Raw genomic sequence first — 23,112 nt, 5'->3', positions numbered from 1 at the left:
TCTATTATGAGCGTGTATTTCAGCTGTCGTTGATGCAGCTGTTCATTTGTGTTTCAAGGTAAGCACAACAAGACTGATTGCACTTTTTTACTTAGTTGCTGTTTCTCTCTTGGATTAAAAGGATTTCTAGACTACCTAATTTAGTCTGCTGTACATTGATTAGTATTCCATTACACCAGTGTGACTTCTGTAATTATATTAACTAAATCACACTTGCCATAGTTTCCCAGATAAGCAGATGTTTCAAATATTGTATGCGTTTAAGTGTGTGGTATCTGCTGCCTCATGAGGTTCTTGTTTTCTGGAAATCAAGGTTAATTGGGCCAGAAGGCTTTAGAGAAATAGCTGATGAGTAGGATAGCTGCAGACCATGGTAACTGTTGCTGCCCAGTTGGTTATCTAAATTCCCAGTGCTTGCTTGTTTACTGACCTGTAAAAGCCATCCTGTAAATGGATTCTAGTCAGTAAACAAAGTTACAAACACGATCCTACCACCCTTTTTCATTATCTGTTTTTGTCTGTCCATATGTGTTCTCTTTACCTGTTTTATTTAGTGTACACATTAAAGTTCTTTTAAGCTAACCTTTTCTTGTTATTTTTTTTTATTAGTATGTCACATTTGTTTGTTTTTCAGCCACTGTCCTGTGGCTGAAAAAGATAATATGTGTCATGTTCATGAAACAGGCTATATGAATAAGAAATATTAGACCACGAGCCTGTTCAATTTTTTCTTATTCCTACTTTGTATACTTTTACTTTTTTGACCAGTAAGCTCACATGTATTTAAAGTTAGTTCAAAAGCCCTGTTGGATTCTACTAGCACTTGTGTATTTTACTGATTTATCCATCTGAGTTTTAATATTACACATTTTGTGACTGAGAGAATGGACTGATGAATTCTCGATACTGATAGAATTGAGAGAACTTTTCTGTATTTTACCCAAAGTTTCTGTTTCTCTGATGCAATTCAAATTTTCTTTTTATATTCCATGGTCTATCTTGTTTAAAACAAACAAAACAAAACAATAAAAAAATCATTACAAAACCTAAAGACTTATTCTAAAGTTGATGGTTTCCCAACCCATTCTAGACAAATGTCTCATCAGTTTAATTAATTAACAAATGGATGAAATTCCCCAAGACGAAAGCTATTTCAACTTCTTGGGTCTTTTCTTACACTTTCTGATTGTTTTCAGGTCAACGAAATTGCTTTTATAAACACCTTGGAAGCTCAGAACAAGCGCCACGACGTGCTGAACAAACTGAAGGAATATGAACAGCGCTTGAACGAGCTGCAGGAGGAGCGGCAGCGGAGGCAGGAGGAGAAGCAGGCGCGGGACGAGGCAGTTCAGGTGGGATGGGTCTGTAGCTGCAGGGGCACAATGAAATACAGGTTTGTGTTTCAGTTTGGCTCTGCAGACGTTAAAGTTTCTCTTGATTCCTGTGTGTTTCATGCCTAAAAGAGCAATGAGGATTCGCTTTTCCCTGGCTAGGAGCGCAAGAGAGCCCTGGAAGCGGAGCGGCAGGCCCGGGTGGAGGAGCTGCTGATGAAGAGGAAGGAGCAGGAAGCACGGATTGAACAGCAGAGGCAAGAGAAGGAGAAAGCACGAGAAGATGCAGCACGGGAGAGGGCCAGGTAACTTTGCAATCATTTCTTTGGCTCCCTTCACCATTATCCTCCCCAGCAAACTGTACCTTCTCTGCAACAGCAGTACCTTCCTGGCTTGTCAGGCTTAGGATTTTAAAAAGTATCACTAATAAGGATGCTTGATGAATGACTTGAAAGAAGTAATCAGGTGAGTCACCATAAATTCTGTACTACATTTTTGTATTCCTTACATACATGCACAATATAAGTTGTAAGGCTGTATTTTATTATATTTGTCTTAGTTTTATTACAGACAAGACCTTGTAATAATTTGCCTTTTTCATATTTCACCTTAGTTTTCAAAGGCAACAAGATTGATGTACCCATGTTCTCCATTTCCTCCACTCTTCAGAAACTTTTGGACTTACCGGCATCAAATTGATTCCACGTTGTTATAGACACCAAAGATTACTCTTGTGAAGCACACAGCCAGGAAATCAGGCTTCATTAATTCTGCCTGTGAACTACTTAGTTTATAGTTTTGCCCATAATTAAAAGTTCATAAAGGGGACTTCACATGGACTCTTCTATCTCTTCCTTTTGAGGTTCAGGGAGAATGAATATTGGTGTGCAAGACAAGTTTGCTTTCCAGTCTGATGCATTCTCCTTGTTTAGTTTACCAAATTCTCTTTGTATTCACCTCCTATTTCTCCCTCTTTTCCTGCAGTTCCCCTGCCACAAGCATTCCTTAAAACCTTGGTCAAAGTTAAGCTTTTTTCTGTGAGGGATGTTTACTAACGGTTCTTGATATGTTTTTAATGTCATGATTTGTTTTCTTCAAAATTGTCATGAAGAGGATTTTTTTCCCCCAAGTAAAATATTCAGATGCATTGATCACCTTTCATCTTCTGAAGTCCTGAGTGACATCATAAAGAGATTCAGCTTTCCATTAGATGTGTAATGAATTCTGGGCAGGATCTGTAGCCTTTGCTGGGGCTTTAAGGACCTTTCCTCAGTGTATTGAGCCAAAATCACCCAAGAATGAGTGAGTTGGAAGGGATCCTTCAGGATCTTATTCTCATTTGCAAATACTAGAGGAAGATTAGGACTAATGGAGAATTTGGTTATGCTATTTTGGGAAGATAGATCCTGCATGTGTAAGGCTTCTACATATTTCTGAAATTTGAGGAAACCCTCAAAGTAAGCAAATGGTCAATAATTGCCCTACTGACATCATTGACTTCTAAGGCCTTCTACAGTTAGAGCCTCTTGAAAATCTTCAAGCATAAAATTCATTGCTCTTAGAGTTTAATCAGTGTTAAATCTACCCATCCCTTTGTTGCACCCCATTAATTTCCTTATGAGTTGTGAGGAGGAGCAGTTTCCATTTGCCTTCTGTTGCTATTGTGTGTCAACAAATCTCTGTGTTTGTTGCTCTAACACTCAGTTTTTAAACCCTATGTATTTGATATTGCAATACCGTGCTTGCACTTGTTTTTCTTTTTTTTTTTCTTTGCCAAGTATTAATTACACAAGAGATTTTTTCTTTTTTTCTTCTCTTTTTTTTTTTAATAATTTTGAGAAAGAGTAGGAAAGGATGCATGCAGTGGTGCCTTACAATGTGGTGATTCTGTTCTGTCAGTCATTACATCTCCCTAAGAACAGTTCTGAGGTTTCTTTAACATAGCAAAATGAGGGGAGGACTCAGTGTCCTGGATTTGAAGCTCAGGGAGTGATGAGCTTGACAAGAATCTGGCTGTCCTGTCCCTTCCATCATGGATTGCAGTGTGTTTTTGTGGAACCTTGAAGGTATCATTTGGTGTTTTGTTGGGTTTTTTCCTGCAGCTAGGATTTGGCTTGTATCCTGAAGATTCAGTGCTGGCTGGAATGAGCAATTTTTGCAGTGTCTGCTTAAAGTTCCTTCAGTATAAGCTTTACCGTATGTGTCTGTTGGTGATTCAAACATCTGTACGAATGGAATAGTGTACTTAAAACTGACTTCAAAAGCTCGTCTACCCTTAACTTGTTTCCAGCAAGGTTTTAGTTGTAATTACAAAGTATTTTATATTCCAGAGGGTCGAAATCCACAATACAGAAAATGTTGTTCTTGTCAATAGAAATCATAAAACTGTATAAAGTACCCAAAACATGGAAAAAGAATGCTTTTCAGAAGCGCTTGTGCAGGAGTTGTGTTGATGCTCTATTAATGGAAATTTGAAAATTTTGTTTCAAAGACAAAACATCATTAGCCTGAAGTATGAAATGGTAGTAATCTGTTGTAGTTTGTAGCATTAAACAGATGTGTAAAAATGCAGACTGAAAGAAACAATTAAAACAAGCTTGTAGTTCAGTTTTCCTTTCTGTACCTCAGGGATGATAACACATAAAGTACATAATGCTTCTCATCTATAATCTCCTCATTACCCCTCTCACACCCACAGTGATTGGAAGAGTTCACTTTTCTCTCTGAAAGAAAAATTTTTAGTGTTCATAATTTGATTTACTTCCTCTGCTGTCTTCTTTCCTATCAGCCTTTATATTTTCTGTGGCTTTTTGTTTTAAAAATGTTACTTCTACATTTATGGGACTGATCTTGTGTTTTTCTGTCAGATTTCTGTTTAAAAACCCAGACAAACAGGAATCCACACATGACAAAATCCACTGCAGTTTGGATAATAGTCCTTATGTCAGGCTCTCCAGTTTTGCCACTCAGGCTCCTTTAATTTTTGAATGCTTTTTGAAAATATGGCTGATGGCTTTGGTTGACTCCATAGCTTAGTTTTACCCAGAGCCTTTATTATGTCTTGGCACTTCAGAGCTGCCAGGATTCTCTCCCATCACATTTTACAGATTTTGTTTGTATAAACAGCATGAGTAGCTGACTTTCTTCCTCTTTAGAATTAAGTTTTTCCCTTGGCTTTCTGACCACTAGGAAGTTGTTCTTGATGTAACTTATACCTGTGGGTTTCTGCTTAATGGTCATAGTTACAAGTCAAGTTACACCCTTGTTCTTTTCTCAGAAAAAAAATCTAAATCTCTTCAACAGGGTGATGCCGTTGGTTAGAGTTTTCTCTGGGAGTTTCTATATTTAAATTTCTGCCATTGAGCATTTTATAAAGCACAGCCCTGAGTGCTGCAACGGGAGTTTTTCAATTTGTTGTCTGATCTTCCCCATTGATTCAGTGACTGCAGCCCTTGGCTGAAGGATGCAAGTGGTGACAGGGTTTCACATTCATCGCTCTTTTGGGGCACCTTCTTGACTATCATTGCTCTGATTGGGACTGAGGTGTGATCTAGGTTCAGCTACAAAGGTTCAAATGTCTATTAAGTCATTCAAATGAAAATGTCTGTATTCTCTAAGTTTTTTTTTTGTTGCTTTTATTTCTACTGAACCATCTTCAACTTCATTTTTGGTTTTCTTGTTCTGCATTCCAAACATAAATGTGTCAGTATTATTCATGCTTTGCATTGATACCAATTCTCCCTATACTTATTATCTTTTGGTTAGAGATCGAGAAGAGAGATTGGCAGCTCTTACCGCAGCTCAGCAGGAAGCCATGGAAGAACTGCAGAAGAAGATTCAACTGAAGGTATAAAAGGATACATTAGTTGAAAAATACATCAATATTTCTTTGCACAGTTCAGTTCCATTTGCTGTCATTCAATGTGTTTTCTCTTCGTTGCTTTGTTTATTTTCCATTCAGCATGATGAAAGTATTAGGAGGCACATGGAACAAATTGAACAGAGAAAAGAGAAAGCAGCTGAGCTCAGTAGTGGAAGACATGCTAATACTGACTATGCACCAAAGCTCACACCCTATGAGCGAAAGAAGCAGTGTTCATTGTGCAATGTCATGGTGAGTTGGGCAGAGGGGACACTGCTGGAATTGCAAGACCAACGCAAGCCATGAAGCTACAAGTTCTGCTTCACTCACTTGAACATTTACTGTACCCCTGCCCTGCTTTTGTAAAAAGTGCATCTTATTCTTCTGTCCATTCATCAGGTGGGTTAGGGAAGATTTAAAAGGTCTGTAGAGTTGTGGATAGAATGGAGACTCTGTGCAGTGCTCAGTTGAGCACTGAGCACTGCTGAAAGAAGCAAGAACTCAGGAGCATCAGATGGAAGAAGGTAGTTATAAAGCAGATTTAAAGCAAAGTAAGGAATGTGTTCCTTTACATAGCAGGCAGCTGAGCTGGGAACATTTTGTAAGATGCTGTGCGTATTTGAATTTACTGTGAGTTCAGGGGCTGATTGGTTAAGTGTTGTTGGACTGAAATTCACAGAGAAACCACATCAAGCTTAACAAGTTCTCAAATTGAGTTTGGTTGGAGGCTTGAAAGTGTTGGACAGGAAGAGGAGTGTTCTCTTTGTCTCCTCGCTCCCTTTGGTGTCTGATTTTTTTGGTTGCTGTTGGAAGCCAAGGACATTGCTTGGGAGTGTCCCAACCTCAGCCAGGGCTCTCTGCCTGTGCCTGCCCTCCCTGTCCCAGGAATGGTGGGGGAGAGAAGCCACACAGCCACTGGGCCAGAGCTGGGAGGTCTCTTACTGATAACTGCTTTCACTGCTTTGCAGAGATTGTGCATTGTCAGAGCCTTACATGCCACTGAGCATTATTTCCTTTAATTGCTGCATTAAGCAAGATTGCATGGGATCACCTCAGGCAGTGCTGGAACAGAAACTCAGGCTCAGCAGACTGGAGTCTTGTGTAGTCACTGATCTTGCATTTCAGAATTAAACTCCAATCTATAAAATTAGGTTGAAGTGAAAATGGGAGGAGAGCCTAATGTATTTTTTAATTTATTGTTACACTGCTGGCTAGAAAATAATTCTTTAATTTACTGTTAAATCCTGCATAAAAGACGTTTATGTAAATTAGCTTGAGGAGTGAAGTACTGTGCTTGAATTTCTGAACATAGCCCTGACAAACTGGCATGTTTTAGATTACGTTTGAAGTACTGCTATTTATACATTATGGAATTTGCAAAGGAAAAATAACTATTAAGTTATTGTCATTACAGATTTCATCAGAAGTGTATCTTTTCAGCCACATTAAAGGGAAAAAACACCAACAAGCTGTGAGAGAAAACAGTAGTATACAAGGACGAGAGCTTTCAGATGAAGAAGTGGTAAGTTTTGTGCTATTTTTTCTATATTACTTCTGGTTTTAAATGCCATTCAGCTGAGTAGCTTATGAAAGCCTTGAAAAAGGAGTTGAACAAATCTGTTTCTGTTAGCATGGGAATCATAGCAGACTTCCAATGAAGAGAAATGAAAGAAACAGTGCATTCATATACTGCAGACAATTGCCATTTGAAGTTGATCCTTTATAAAATGTGACTAATTGCTTTTCTGTTAATCAAAGGCATTTTTCATGTCACTACATTTATCCTAAAAATCTTACGTTACAGTTGTCACTATCCTGCTATTTTCTTTGTTTCTTCTTGTTGCTTAAAATCTCTTAGACCTTTTCTAGGTGAGCAGGTGTGCTATCCTGTGCATCAAGGTCCATAATGCTGAAAACTGTAGTGCTAAATGACTTAAAAATGTAATATTTGAAACGTTTTGTAAGTATTAATAATAAGATATAATAATAGTTAACAATAATTAATAGTTAATGATAGATAGAATAAGAACAGTTTTTCAGTAGCTTCTTTGAAAGAGTTGGCATTTAAAGTGATTTTGAGGAAGCATTGATTACCTTTTACACTACACCAAGAGGTTACTCTTTTGTAGAAGGGACATCTGTGTAGTTGTCTCATGTAATTTTTTGTTGCTGCTGCCAGAATTCAACTACAGTATTAAGGCCTTTTGTGTGAGAATTTGGGTTCTACCACATCCAAAACATTTATGAATGCCCCTGTATTATATCTGTCAGGTATTAGGAGGAAATAGTGTGCAAGCCAGTTCTTCAGCACTGATTCAGATTGAACTTGTGTTTGGAAATCTATATCCAGCCAGGCTGATTCAGATGACGCTGTCCAATAGTTCTGATTTTTTCACTTTCCTTCACAGTTCTTTTACTATTTTTATTTACTGAAATAATTCTGTTTTCAGCTTCTTACATCTGGTTGTTACATGTTTTCCTTTTTAAAAAGCTTTGGAGAGTCTCTGAGGTACTGAAACCACAGAGGTGATTATCACTGAAAAAGCAGGAAAAGATAACTGGAGAAGTACAGTAGTCTGGAGCAATAAATGTTTGTAGAGTTTCACTTTCCTGCCCCTTCCTAGCTGTAATGAAAGTACATAAACTGCTTTCTCAGTTTCTTTCTTCCCCTTGGGTAGTGGTTAGTGGGAGTTATATGGTTTGGATTGGGATTTTAGGTGCCAGGCTTACCTGCTGTATATGTGTGGGAACTCTCCATACTGCACCTGTTTGCCTGGAGATACTAGCTGTGAGATTTTCCAGAATCTGTCCTGTTGTGGGCAGGCCCAAGTATGGATTAACATTTTCTTGGATCTCTCTGGCCTTTGCTGGTACCTGTCTGGCCACTGGTGCCTGAACTGTGGTTCTTGCTGGGCAGCTGACTCAGAGGAATCTGGAGGAACACTGGACTGGATTTCCTTGTGACTGGGCATTACACACTCTCCACATCTCATTTGGTAGCTGAGCAATTCCAGTTTTTGGAGAACAGAATCAGGTACCTGCAGCTGCCTTTGCACCCAGCTGGGGAAACAGAAGTTCCACTAGAGGGCACAAAGATCCTGATTTTTGTGCCCGAATCCAGGGTTTCTCAGCAAAACATTTTGATGAGAACTTAAGACCTAGATGAAGCTCAAATGTATGTATTTCTTGAATAATGCAGGAGAGAAACGAGAGAGCAATTTTAACTGAATGAACAGTTTGAGAATTACTATAGCAGATTCCAATATTCCAATATCCTTAATCAAGGTGGTGGATAGTATTTGGCATACTGCCAATGTATGGGTGCTTCCATTGTTAGGTATTTTATATATTATTTATGGCTATTTTTCACTTAGTCGAAGTATAAAATTCTGAGCTATATTATTGTAATCTGAAATTTTCCAGGTCTGAGGCCTTCTCTGCTTTTTATTACTTTCTTTTTTTCAAAGAGCAGTAGTAAGACATTGTAGATCTGAGCAACATAGAGTAGGAAAGTAGTTTTACTAATCAGAGCAATCTGCTTTTTGTATCCCTTTATTCAGCAAGCATAATTAGTGCCAACCTCACAACTAAAGGATTCTCATGTTTTGAAATACTTAAGAAAAAAAATCCAAAGGTTTATACAGAAGTGAATCCATACTCCAGGAAAGCATTGTAATAGTCATAGTTACTTATTTATCACTGTTTTCAATTTTTCAGTCAGTGAAGGTAACTCTAGTGAGAACACACTTGTGCTACTTAAAGTTATTACTTGTCATCTGTGATGTCTTTAGATTATATATGTCTTGTCTGTGACCCTTCTTCTTTGACATAAAAGATTTTATTTATATCACCTTTGACCTAATAAAATTTCACCTTTAACCTTATGCACTTGACACCTCAGATAACTTACTCTTGATCTTTGACTCATTTTGTGTTCAGCCTCTTCAGTATATTAGGTAGCTGCCTGGAAAGAAAGCTTTTAAAAATTCTAATCTGATAATAGAATTTCTTTACTATTACTTGAGAAATCACAAGATTTGAAATACTTTAATTTTGTCCATATTGGTAACTCAGATTTATGTGTCTCCTCAAGGCTTTGGAAACTGATTGAAGCAAATGATTGTATAATTTTTCTTCACACAGTAAGGATTTTTCTTGGTTAATTTGACTGTAAGCAAATAGTTAAAAACTTCTTAATGGTCTTGGACACTGATTCCTCTGGGCCAGGTGGGTGGTAGGAGTTGATCTTGCTAGAAATAAAAATAAGCTGTTGTATTCTAGGGATTTTCTCTTTGGTGTAATGTCTATAAATTCTGTAATTTTAGAGACATTTTCAGAGGTAAAAGCAGATTTCATGTTGGAGCACTATCCTACTGGTTTGACATTAAGTGCTTTTTGTACTTAATTCCAGCATGTCTGGTGCAGGAGCTGACAGCTGGGATTAGACCATCAGGAAGGTGCATTCATTTGTGGATGTGAAACATACAAAGAAAATCGTTTTGCTGTGAATAAAGATACAAAAATGAAAAAGCATGAAGTTCTTTCTCAGATTGTGTGGCAGCTTCATTGCACATCAGCCTTTTGGGTTTTCTTCTTCTGGGGCTTTCTTAGTCTCCAGCTGAAACAGTTGTAGCTTTCTTTTACAGCAAACACCTCTTGGCTTTCTAACAGAGGTTATCCTGCAAAGGCAAATTAAGTTCTGTCCACATTGGTTACTTCTTTTATAACTTTGCTTTTGTCTGGCCTCTTGTACATACATTAATTCACCTAGGTGGTAAAACTGGCAGCAGGCTAAAAGTCATCTTCAGTATATTTCTGAAGCTTTCAGTGCTCCCACTGGCCCACATCCTCTCAGCATTATCTCCAGTGCAGTAAGAGCATGCTGGCTACATTATCTCTCTGCTTAAGTGCCTGGCTGCTTCCATCAAACTCTCAGCTTCTCCTGCTTTTGCACTGCCGTTTTCTGTGCTTATTGATTTCCCGTCCTCTCTCTCAACATCCACCTTGCTTTTAGTTCAGCAAAAGATGTAAACAGTGTAAGCAATTTGCTTTCATTGACTTCACTGGAATCAATTAGTATGTTGGTAGTCCTGACTAATTGCTTTGCTGAATTAAAGCCTGTGTGACACAAAGGCCTCACTAAAAAGGTGCCTGCAAAAGCCATAGGACAACATCTGGTGATTTCATTAGGCTGAGGAGTCTCTTCAAGGACCTTGTAGATGTTTTCTCCTACTTGTAGCTCCTACCGATCTTAGGAGCTACAGGCACTTTTTAGACACTTTTATGCCCCTCTGCTTTCCCTTTTGCCTTTGCCTTTCTCATCTCTCCTGGTTTATTTGGAGAAATACACCCAAGAGCTCCCTTTGAACCATTGTCCCAGCTCTCTGTGTATCTCCTGGCATTTAAGTGCCATGGTTTAAAAGGACTTTCAGAATATAAATCATGTCATTCCATGTGGTCTATGAATGTTTCTAATAAGTGAAAAGCTCTTCTGAAAACCAGATGTAATAGATAACTCTGCAGGGTTTGGTTAATTTATATAAGGTGCATGCTACAATTTTATGTATTCCAAAGAAGGATGGAAGAATATTAATGAACTGTTGTTTGCATTTGTGAAAAATGTGCTTTTTCTTATTAGGAGAGAAAACTGACTCTATTGTCATTATATAAAGGCAACAAAGAACTTCTAAGAAGTGTATTTAGATCAAATGAAACCATAATCCCATGATGGAGCAGAGAGGTGATTGTTGTCTGAAGACTGACAGCGTTAAAATGTGAGGATTTATATAAAGACCTGGTTACTTGAGGCCACACACATTCCTTTAAAAAAAGCTGCTGCCCAGTGGCTAAAGCTCCCTGTGGAGTGTGGCTGCCCAGCTGGCTGGGGCTGCAGTGGGAACCTGTCCTGGCCCACCTCTGATTTACAGAGTGCCTCCTGTGCTGGCAGCTGCCTCAGGTAAAGCCATCAGCCCTTGCTGCGTGTGCTGTGCCAGCCAGGTGAGCTTTGCAGCCAGAACCCCACACAGCCAGAGCTCCTGGTCACAGCACTTGGAAGTTCTGAAAGGTCTTTGGATATTAGGAGCAAGGAGTTGTTTTTCTGAAAGAAATCAAGCTGTTTTCCTAGACATGTGTGCTGCTTCCATTATTTCTTGCAGAGGAAACTACTGAGGGAAAAAGATGTGGCAATACCTTAATGTCTGACCCTTGCTGTTCTTCATCTGTATTTACAAGGATTTTCTTGTCTAGACACATGGTGGTGCTAGGATTTTGCTAATTATTATTATTTTCTCAAATACACTGTTTTCATTCCAATTAAATTATATATAACTATTGCTTTGTTGCTTTAGGCTTTGCAGTATTGAAAAATAGCTTTTGTTTACCTTTCTGAATCAGGGCGTTTTCAAATTCTTGTATTTAAAGGAAGAACAGTGTTTCATGAACTCATTTGGTAGCCTGTCTAAAAGGTACAATTAAGCAAAATGGAAAATAACAATACTAAGCAGGGTCGCAGTTTTAGTTTCATCTAATAGAGGAGTTTGAGAGGTTTATACCTGCGGGTATGTAGCTTTTAAAAGCCTTTATACACAATTAATAGTTCTCTTTTTTTATTCTGGAACATTCAGATGTATGTTACACGTCTATCCATTTTTGGGGTGGAAGGGATCTTAGAGCTCCTCCAGAGCCACCCTTGCCATGGGCAGGGACACTTTCCACTCTCCCAAGTTGCTCCAAGCCCCATCTAGCCTGGCCTGGGACACTTCCAGGGGTTCAGGGGCAGCCACAGCTCTGGTCAGTGCCCAGTGTGTCCAGCCTTGCTCTTGCCCTGGTGTTTGCCCTGCATCTCTCCTGGCATTTGGCTGCTCCATTATGGCCATTCCAGTGCAGGGAGATGGCCCTGGCCCAGCTCTGGTGGTACTGCAGCCATTTCTGGGCTGTGTGGTGGTGCATGTGTTTTGGTCTTATGTAGAACAATATTCCTGTTTACTTTATCCACAGACTTTGTAGTAAATTCTTTTTTTTTCTTGGCATCTTATTATAGTTCTCCAACAGTAGCCCATTTTTCTTCTCTGTTGCTCAGGGGAAACAAGCTGTAAATCACTTGTAAACAAGAACTCCCCATCCCAGTAAAGCCTCAGGTTCTGGCTGAGTTGGCTTTACTCAATTTTTTTTTTTTCTGAGGAAGGAAGGATGTTTTTTAGAGCAGAGTTGTGTGTTGTTAGAGGGATGGAATTACACCAGGCATCTGTGGTTCATTTTTATGGATGTTTCATACCTTGTGGGTACCTGTGGTCCTTTCAGTCCAGGAGCTCTGGCCATGTCATTCTGCTGTGAATAATTCTGTCCTAGAAGACATTGTCATGAAAATCAATGATTATAAAGTCTAATCCATGTTGCAGTTTGCAGAAGGTCTCTCAGTACCCCATACATCAATTTTAGTTTTTTGTATTTTACATAGCAATAGCTTCTTACCTTTAATTTATTATAAAGTATTGTTTTTCTTGGCAAAAAATTTATGTGATTAATCGTTTATTGGCTGTGCCTTTAATTGTGATAGATCACTGCCAGCTGCTGCACCCTTCCTATTTTTGGCTTGGGCATCTTGAATATCCACAACCAGTAAAAGAACTACTGCTGGCAGGCCCAGCTGCACTGTGATCTCCCCCTTTCTCTCTGCTGTGCTTACAGAGAGGATAATGTCAGTGCCTTCCAGCTTTCCTCCCTCATCTGCAGGGATGCTTTCCATGGCCAGGATGCAGAATTCTCACCACAGAGCAGAAGCACATTTACTTTGCCTTTTGTCCCCACGTTTTGGAGTGACAAGAGGGAATGGTATTAAAAATCAGAATAAATACTTAAAGCTCTTATTAAAAATATTATTTGTTATTTATCTTAGTGGCAGACTGTCATGTCATTAAATCCATGGATGAGCAAGATGACTGAAAGGACAGTCACTATTAGCAGTAAAAATAGTTTTTAGATTGGGCATGCTGAAAAACAGGATTAGCCCCTCGTGGGGAAAAAAAACATAAATCCCAGATGCCAAGCAAAACCTAGTTGTACAATGAAAGGTCACTCTTCAGTTTTGAATGAATAATAAAAGTTTTTTAGTGCTCTCAAACTCATCTTCTAAAGTACAGTCTAGCATAGAAATGTTAATAATTAAAATATTTAGAAATTATTTTGAGAAAATAATATTTGAAAATTCATTACATTATAACCTGTTTTTATACATATAGCACCTCTAATAACACTTATTATTTCATATTAATATTCATATTCTTCCTTTTTCTGATTCTTCATATTTTGGAGTGGATCATCACTTGTAGTCCTATAATAGTATTTGATCTCTTTATGATGAAGAATTATTGTGTTTCAGGCTGTCATTGTTTAAAATTGAAGTGTGCTTTTGATATAACTTATAGTCTACTTCAGCATCTGTTTTCCATATTAAATATTGTCCTAGATTATGAGGAAAAACTAAAATAGTGAGGAATTCTGTTGAAACATATAGTAAAATCATGAAAAAAATATTCCTGTGGTAATGTGATTTAGAATTGAACCGTAAAAAACCCTTCAAAATTTGGCAAATATATCCCTTAAGTGATTATATACACAAGTAAGAAACCATTATTCCTGACATTGGTAATAAATAGTGAAAACACTTTTTAATTATTTTCTGCAGTTACACGATATTATTTTGAAACAGGTACAGATATAAATCCAAAAGATATATGTAGGCTTCAGAATAGTTACCTATTGATTTGCTAGAATATATTCTTTATGTATATTACCTTTATGGAAAATACTCAGTTTGATATATATTTTTAATATTAAAATGGTAAATGAATGACAGTTATTTTTACTTGGTATGAGCTACTACAAGTATTTCTCTTAAGTTTTCCTTATATTTATATTTTAATGCTGATGTGAGAAGGAAAGTAATAACAAGTGTTTGGAAATTCTGAAGACTGAGTTTAGATAAATAGCTGGAGACAGATGTTTTTCAAGTTGCCTTGGTCTGCACAATTGGGTTAGAACACTTATAAGAATGCCTTTTCTATCAGAACTTGGGGATTCAAGCTTGGAAAGATCACAAAAATAACAGAATAACCAGCCTTGCAGTATTCTGCTTCAGTTCTGGCCAGAATCCAGAAATATAGAAGGGAATGAAAATGAAAAAATAACAGAGGGGAAAAAAACTTACAAACTCTGAGATTCAGCAAGGTCATTTTGGCTTAGTTTTTTTGGGTGAAAGTCCAGCGGGCAGGAAGGTTTTGCAGGTCTCTGACTTGGCGCGTTTATGATGGGAGCACAGCTCAGAGCCCTGGCTCACACCCTGGCAGGCCGTGCTGGCAGGGATCCCCAGCAGCGCTGCCTCCCCGAGCCTGGAGCAGGTGCCAGCAGCTCCTTGGTACCCTGGCTGCAGCTCCTGCCTTCTCCTGCCTGCCCCAAGGATCCCAGAGCCTCCTGTCCCTGCCTGTGCTTAGGGTGGCCAGGGATAACACAGGGGATCTGCAGCTGGGGCTGCCCTGCACCAGCACAGCCAGGCTCTCCTTCCCTTCTTGGCTTGGCTGCAATACTGTCCTGCCTGTGCAGGCATGCCTCAGGCAGAATTCATAAAAAGGCAACACTTACTTAAAAAGAAAGGAACGGGAAATAAGTATTTATGTTACGGTTACCTCTAATTTTAGAAGGTGGGAATTTTGTTATGAAGAATTCTGTTTGGCACACTTCACAATATAATAAAGTTCCTACTAATATCTCCTGAGTAGTGAAATGATTAGTAACTTATGTAGTACAGAGAGCCAAGAAATGTCATAGTGAAAAAAATGGGGTAGGAACATAATTTTGCAGTTGTGTTCTGGTTTGATAAATACATATCCAAGGTTTCACCTGCCAAAGACAGATCCATGGGTGCTCTTGCTGTAATTGGGACACTAAATGGGGAGAGCTGCTGAGGAGTATTGGTCTTGTGAATGGCTGTTGTATGAAGAGGATGTCAGTTGGGAAATTTCTTGTGCAGCTGTTGTATTTTATACAGATTACTGAGGTTAGGAATCCAGTTGAAGGTATGGTTTTCCTCATCCAAGCAGAAGTGGACCCTGCTCAGCTACATAGCATTTCAGCATTTTGTAGCATTTGCTGCACTGTCCACTAAAAACTTTGCAAAAATTATGTTTGTTCTAGAGTTTGAAAAAAATTACATTTGCTTCAGGGGATATTGATTATACTGCTGTTATCCTTGTACTGTAAACATGTAATATAAAAAACAGAGAAAACATTAGTTATAAGAAGTGCCTAGTCAACTAAAATTACCAACTTCAAGATATGAGACTAACAAGGTAGATTTTCTGGTTCAGGCAGTTGAACGGGACTAGGCAACAACCAGCAAGAATGTGACTTCAGAGGTGACCTTATTAGTTTTAGCTTTAATGGTTTTGGCAACTCAATTCCTCATGTAGTTTGTAGATGAGGCCCATCTGTTGCATTTGGAAAGCTTCAGGATTTTCAGTGACTTGACCAAAAGTCAGAACAGTTGAGAATGGAGGGAGAAGTGTGGGAGCAGCAGTGGGTGGGAGGGTCGGGACGGACGGAGAGGAGAGATCCTGCAGCCGGGGCTCGGGACTCGCGGTTAAGCGAAGGGCACGGTGCAGGCCCTGCTGCAGCTGCCAGCCCGAAAGAGACGGGAGGAACACAGGAAATCTTCTTCTGTGCTGAACATTCCAATTTTCACTAACCAATCTAGTACACGATCCTATAGCATTTACATACGGCCTATAAGAATCATTACATTACCGTACTGTGATACATTTTAAACCCTAAAAACTCATCTTTGGAACCCTTCTGCTAAGCTCATAGGGTCTGCTCTGACCCTTGGAGCTGTCAGCAAGGAGAGGGTATTGTTCCATCAAAAGGGGATTACATTCAGCTAGCCATAGTATTGTTTTCTAGTTGTTCAGTAACCAAGGCTTGGTATCTCAAAGCTTGCTTTCATTTCAATCTTGCTTGTAGTTTCCATAATTTCAAAATCTTTTGCCAGGCAATCATATTTATAAGGCTTTCTTGTTTCATCTTCCTCAACAAGAAGGAAGGAATAGCAAAGACATTTTTTGTAAATAATCTAATTTCTATCTGCTTTGTGGTTTAAGTTTTACATGGGTGATAATATTGGTCTTTATGACCTTGTTTGTAAATAAAGTATAGAAACTTTTACAGAAATTCATGTCAGTTGTTTTAAAAATTATTTAAGTGCTCTGTAAAAATTTAGAGGTTCTATAGCGTTGTCCAGTAACAACGTGTGTCTGTATAAAATACCATTAAATATCCTATGGTGGATGTTTACTACTTTACTTCTACTTCTTGGATTTTTCAGCTGAAAACTGAGGATCTCCCCCTGAGACAGGTACAGGATACCTTGGGATTTTTAACAGTAGTTCTTAGCTTTGGAGCATGGAAATAACAGGAGAAAAGAAGCGGGAGTATTTCTACTGCAGTGGGTCACTGAGCCATCATCACATGAGCAGAGAGGAGCATACTCAGCTGATAATGAAGATATCAGTGTCAGCATTCATTCCTTGTTTCTTTATTTTGCAGCATTTGTACATCCCAGCACAGAACAGTGCCTGCTCTTTGTGGCACAGATTCTGTCACCTTCACAAAAGCTGAGACCTTACTTTGTGATGTTTCTGATCTCAGCTGCGCAGCTCAGAGGATGAGTATCAAGTATGAAAAATGATGGCAGAAGTCTGATACGGAGTGACCATCATAGCTGGCTCTGGTTTAATCCTGAGATCAAAAGTGTTCTGTTAGGACAGAGCTAGCAAAATTAGTATATTATACATAAGCCTTTAAAACAGAGCTTCAGAGGAATTGCACAGCTAAAATTGATATGGCTGAAGCTAAAACTGTACTGAAAATTGTTGGTAGGCTGAATACAGATCATAATTACAGCAGCTTCCATTAAAAAAGAGCCTCTAGTTAAAATGTTTTGCATTTATAATGGCCTAAATTCTCAAAAGATCTGGTGGTTTAACAGTATCTGAGGATTTGGGGCCAGAATGTGCTCAGCCTAGCACAGGACCAGACCAGTGATGACCCCTCACATTGCCATAAGAAGAAACCCAGAATGCTTTTCATTTTTATTTAAATGAAAGGATGATAAAAGTTTGCTTTGAAAGCCCTGCACTGGCCTCACTCCTGTTTATACTTGTTGTTATTGGTTTTGTTGTTGGTGGTTGTTATTTTTGTGGTGTGTTCTCTTGCCCAAGTATGGCTATGCAGGTAAAATTACTCATGAGTTTAATTATTTAAAGGATTGGACTTCTGTACTTCAGTGTGACTCAGTGGATTCTAAAACCTCAATTTTTTCAGGTAACTGGTGGGAGCTCAATAAAACATGGGGATAAATATTTTTCCCCTGCGCTGGAGGGTGATGTGCAGCAGTTCTCCTCAGGTGCCAGCTGTCACCCAATCCCAAGCTATTTGTTATTCTTGTTTCACACCTGAATGGTGTCGATCTGCCCGCGGTGATAATCCCACGCTTTGATCTGTACCTTCAGAGGGAGATTGGTTTTGTGACACAAGGTATTATTACTCTGGTCTGACTTTAATGAGCTGTATGGATGAAGTCTGATATTAATCCACACTGCCCTGTGTGAAAGCTGAGAACACTGAGAACCATGGTGCACAGAGGTACTCGAGTTCCTGTGAACAAATGTGTGCAACCATCATGGGTGCTCTCCTGGCCCCACAGCCTGGGGCATGAATGTGCTTGTTGAACCCTACAGTTCTCTTCAAGTCAGCAGCTAATCACAGATAAGATGATGAAAAAAGAGACGAGTGTCTGTGCAGGAGGTGCAAAGCTTTGTCTCCTTGCTTTGTGCCCAGCACAAGTGTGAGCCCAGGGTCACAGCTGCCCTGGTGTGGCTACACAGCAGCCTGGCTACCCCTGCTGTAGTACGGTGGCCATCCCAGAGTGCAGTGGGAACTTTATTCCACTCTGCTGTCACTTTGGAGCAATGACAGTTCGTGAAGATGTGATGAACCAGAATCCCAGTTGCATTGCTGAATGAAGATGCAGAAGCACAGTAACAGCCCTGGTTAGTTTTGCGTGTAACCCGTGCTGCAGCTCACTGGGGAGACCTGAGGGAGGCTCCTGGAGATGCTGGGCTGTACCCTTTGGAAAGCAGGGATCTTCATGCCAAATCCCATGGAAATCATTCGTAAATATCTTTCTCAGTAGATGTCACAGGATCAGTACCCCAAAGCCTGGTAGCAAAGCAGCAGTGCCATGGTCTGTTCTGAGGAAGTCCTTCATTTTCCTAACATTATCAATCTCCAATCCACCTGTTTCCTGTGCAGTTTGAACCTAGGGACTGGATTTCTGGTTTTAAAAAGAAAGTTAGTGGAAAAGGTATTTTTAGGTGGGTGTTGAGGGATACATCTCTCTGACAAGACAGAATTGAGCTGGAGTTCATAACCAGGATGGGGATGGTTTATTCTGATTGCAGTAGCTTGGTAGAGAACTAACTCATTGCAATTATGCTCCAAGGGCACAGCCACTGGAGGTACCCTGAGAAGGTTTTCTTTTAAGCCCTTCTTGCTAAAACTAAATGGAGACTATTTAGGGCAGGGAAAATGCCTACAAAAGCTGTTAAAATTACCTTACAAGCAACTATAGCAATCTGTGACAATGTGTATGCTTTGAACAACTGGGACAGTTCATTGGGGAAGTCTCTTCAGGTGTGCTGGAACTTATCCAAGGTAGGCAGGGAGCAAAGAGAAAGTCAGCATTACCTGTAGAATTTGTTTAGAGGATAATGTTGGATTTCTTATGTCCAGTACTCATTCAGTAGAATTAGATCTACTAATCCAGTATTCACTTTGCATTCTTATGATTTAAAATGGATAATTCATTTACTGTTTCCACCAGATATATATTTCAGAGTTGTACCGTGCAGCACTAAAACTAAATGGTCTTTTTCCAGGAAATTTCACTGAGATTTATTTTGTTTTCAACAGATGCAGTATTTTTCTTGAATCAATGAAAGAAAATATAGGTTGTTTTTTGGAAAATACTGTCTATAAATTTTTTTAGCACGTCACCTTTTACTTTAAATTTTAAGGGTACTTACCCAAAGAGTAAGCAAGTGACCCATACTTTATAATAAGTTTGGTATTTTGCAGAGAAAACAGATAGAAGTCTCAGTATATTAAAAATTGTGTAAATTATTCTAATAACTGAAATTGAACTTGTTGTTTAGTATTTCTTCTGTGGGGAACTGAAATTTTACCATTATTTTGCCTAAATTCAAATTTTTTTATGTGAGAGGAAAAGTAGTAGTCCTGTTAATAAGTGGGAACGTTGTAAGCAGTGAATAGTAAAATACATATCCATATATTTTAATGAAGGTTAAGACACGTTTAGATTCTGATGAAGAATTAATATAAAAACCAAAATCAGCTTCTTTAATGCAATGAGTTACATTGATAGGGCAGGTTTTCTGTAGCTGTAAAAGGCAGCTCGGAGGAGAGAGAGGATGTCAGCTTGGAGTCCATTCTTGCAGGTAACAATTTCTTGAAAAGAGGCACGGTATTTATTGATCTTCTTTTAATAATTTTTCTCCCTTTTTAGAAAATGCACAGCTTGTTCTCTCTAGTGTGAAATAATCTCTTTCTCAAGATTTATTTTAAGATTTGGCTTAATTATCATAACCTTCAGTTAAATATTTACCACTGTTCTTTTTCCTGGGAAGATAATCTATGATCTCCATCACATACTATGCCATTAAATATTATTCCACTATTTTCTGCAGGAGCACCTGTCATTAAAAAAGTACATTGTGGACATTGTAATTGAGAGTTCCGTTCCTGTGGAACCATTAAAAGATGGAGAGGAGAAACAGAAAATTAAAAAGAAAGCCAAAAAGCTAAAGGCACGGATGAATTCCAGGTAGTACCAATTTATTTTTATTTTTTTTCCAAGTTTTGTTCTAAACTTTACCTTCTGTCCTCTAGTGTGAGTGCAATGGAAGGCTGAAAAAAATGTAAAATTATTTGCTTTGGGAGTGTCTTGAAAATAACACTGATGAGCCTAATTTATGGCCACTTTCTCTGATTGAGAAAAAAAACTGAATATCGATCTGGAGCCCTTGGTTTCACCTGTTAAGAGCTTTTCTCATAATTGGATGCCAGTGCCCTGCCAAAACTGTAGCCTCTTCTAGCATACAATAGCATGTTTAAATTTGTGTAAACCATGCCTATTTTTCTTTCTAGCTATTGATTTTTAAATGAAGTATCAAAGAAAATCAATAGTAATCAACAAATAGAAGTCAGCCTGCTGTAGTGTCAAATCCCATGACTAAATTTAATCTTTTTTTTGCCTGTCACAACAAGAAGAAAGTTAAAAATATCTTAAAGTGGAAGGTGAGTTGTCAGATGTGCAATTTGTTCTTAGTCTAAAAAGTGACATCTGCAAATCAGCGTGATGTGCAGGACATCATTATATCATGAACTGGCAGTGTCACTCTTTATGGCTGAATGGTCCCCAGCTCAGGTTAGTTAATGCTCAGCTCAATATTCTAGCATATGTTTGCATTTCTCTCTAAAAATACTTCTCACCTAGGTAAGAGTCATTGTTACACATTTTCTCTACCTTTTTAAGTTAGAAGGGTTTCAAATGAGAGAAAAAAGCTTGCACAGATTTTTAGAGCTACAGTAGAAGTGAGATGTTTTAGTAACTCCTAGCAGGTACATCAGCCTTCAAAACCACAACACTCTGGCAGTGTATTACTGTTTCTGCCTGCTCTCCTCTTTGGGTGAGCAGGTCCACTAGCTGAATATCACTGTTGGACCTGCATAATGTTCTTCAGGTTTCTGGATGCTCAGGATGCAGAGTTATTCATGTGACCTGTTGATTTAATGCACTTACTGGGTCCAGTGTTAATTATTTCTCCAGGGCAGCTTCTGTTGCAGTCAGTCAAAGATTTGTCAGACCTTGGAATGCAAGTTGAAATAATAATTTATTGTTGGCACGGATAGGAAAAAACTTTTTCAGAACATTTTGAGTTTGTATGTGTCAGACTGCTGTGTGAGTCAGCATATCCATCATCAAAAATTGTAATTAAAACAGTAATAAAAGGCCATCGTTTTACAATGGTGATGTACGATTGAAAAACACAGTGAAAGTTTCAAAATCTGGGTTTTATTGAGTAGACATGAAGTTCATGTTCATTAAGTTTGGTTTTACTTTTAAAGGGTGGCTAGAGTTTTCAATGGCTTTGCTGTCCTTGAAGATAACTCAGAGTTAAATACAAGATTTTTTTGATGTTAACACAGAAGAGATTGTAATAAAAATGTCCAGTAGCAACATAAAGCAGAGGTATTTTGATGTTGCTAATTAGAGTTTCATAGGTGCTAGCAGATTATCTACACAGCATGTTTTAGTACATATTTTTAGCTCTTCTCTAGGAAAATAAATAGTTACAACGAATGCCCTTAACTTCAGCACTTGAAATGTCACATACATTTCAGTTTCTAGGAAGCTGTGGTATTTTAAACTGGAAAAAAATAAGAACTGCAACCAAATAGGTTCCTGTTACACTTCTGAGTTTCCAGATCTTAAATCACTCTTGCAGTATCAATGCAATGAAGGGCAGAGGTGAACGAGGGGACAAATGGTGATCAATGGGATATTAGATGTGTTGAGAAGTTTCGTTAGTCTTATTAATTATATTTATAACCCTAAGCCATTTAACTGGTGCTATCAGTAACAACTGATATATAGGTAAGTAAATTATCTCGGGTTATCATGTATGTGCTGCTAGCAGGAGGATGTTTGGATGGTGACACAGGAGAAGCAGGGCTGGTGAAAGCTGAATGGAAGCATCAGAGGTGTGCTTAGCAGGTAGCTGCTCTGGGCTTAGCAGGGGACTTTAACATTCCAGCCATGTGCATTTAGGAACAGGGTTTTGAGGTGATAATTCAGGTTTGACTGACTTGTCTGTACAGAAGCTGAAATGTGTTGTTTCTGGCAAAGAAGGCAAAAGGTTAATAAAGAAATCTCACCTTCATGTTTAATACTAAATTCAGCTGTGATTAATGGCTTTATTAATGACCCACAAATCAGAGCTGGTGGTGATGTAACAATATTTGTGCGGAGCTTAAATTGGAATGGTGAAGCAAACAAAAGGAAAATCTGTGTAGCTTTGGGAAACTTGAGCCATTTCAGTGAACAGAAAATATGAAGAAAGGTTTAATGTATGTGAGAGAAATGCATCTGCATCACTGCAGTGCCTGGATTAGTTTTGCTTTACATGTGTGTTATTAGAAATGGGGTACAGGCTTGTTGCTGTGGGTCCTGCCTTGCTCCAGGAACAACTCACGGATTTCACCTGTTGGCACAGGCTGGCTGTGCAGAAGAAAAGTCTTGTCTCCCTCTTCCTGCTTTTTGGCACATGGCCAGTGTAAACAATACTTTTAAGGGACTAAAGCGGTCATGTTTCTCTTTCCAGCAGTAAATGAGTCCTTGGTGGAGGTGTTTCTGTGCAGTTTGGCTAACTACAGTCAGGAGTAACATAAAAAATGCTCCTGTGCCTGCAAATGCAACAATTATTTGTATGTTAATTGTAATCACTCTGATTTACTAATCTGGTCTATACTACATGTCTAAGTCATTAATATTTTATATAATAATATTACTTATATATTTTTGTCTTAATATTATACAGCATTATTTCACCAATCATTTTATAATAGGTAGTAGTACAGTTAAATATATCACTTGTGAAATTTTCTACCATTGGAAAAGTCAACTTAAATACACCTTTGTGTACCGATGTTATTACAAAGTAGTGATATTAATAACAAATTAATGTTAATGGCCAATGGCCAGTAGTTAAGCTGCAGTGGATTATGGAT

General features: G+C 38.6%; 1 protein-coding gene across 5 annotated transcripts in view; it reads left to right on the top strand.

Annotated features, from left to right (window-relative positions):
* The window catches only part of SCAPER (S-phase cyclin A associated protein in the ER), a 134,876-nt gene that overhangs the window by 36,117 nt on the left and 75,647 nt on the right, over window positions 1-23,112 (top strand). For all 5 annotated transcript variants that reach the window (XM_021543407.4, XM_021543406.4, XM_085588457.1 and 2 more), the window contains exons 16-21: window positions 1,197-1,352; window positions 1,494-1,636; window positions 5,097-5,178; window positions 5,293-5,445; window positions 6,608-6,715; window positions 20,010-20,146. In XM_021543407.4, coding sequence (XP_021399082.3) covers window positions 1,197-1,352; window positions 1,494-1,636; window positions 5,097-5,178; window positions 5,293-5,445; window positions 6,608-6,715; window positions 20,010-20,146 — 779 coding nt within the window. The remainder of the gene's footprint in view (window positions 1-1,196; window positions 1,353-1,493; window positions 1,637-5,096; window positions 5,179-5,292; window positions 5,446-6,607; window positions 6,716-20,009; window positions 20,147-23,112) is intronic.

Source organism: Lonchura striata, chromosome 10 (assembly GCF_050655825.1).
Source record: "Lonchura striata isolate lonStrDom1 chromosome 10, ASM5065582v1, whole genome shotgun sequence".
In the NCBI taxonomy this organism is placed as follows: domain Eukaryota; kingdom Metazoa; phylum Chordata; class Aves; order Passeriformes; family Estrildidae; genus Lonchura; species Lonchura striata.
Note: the sequence above shows the minus strand (reverse complement) of the source record. Positions and strands in the feature narration are given on the sequence as shown.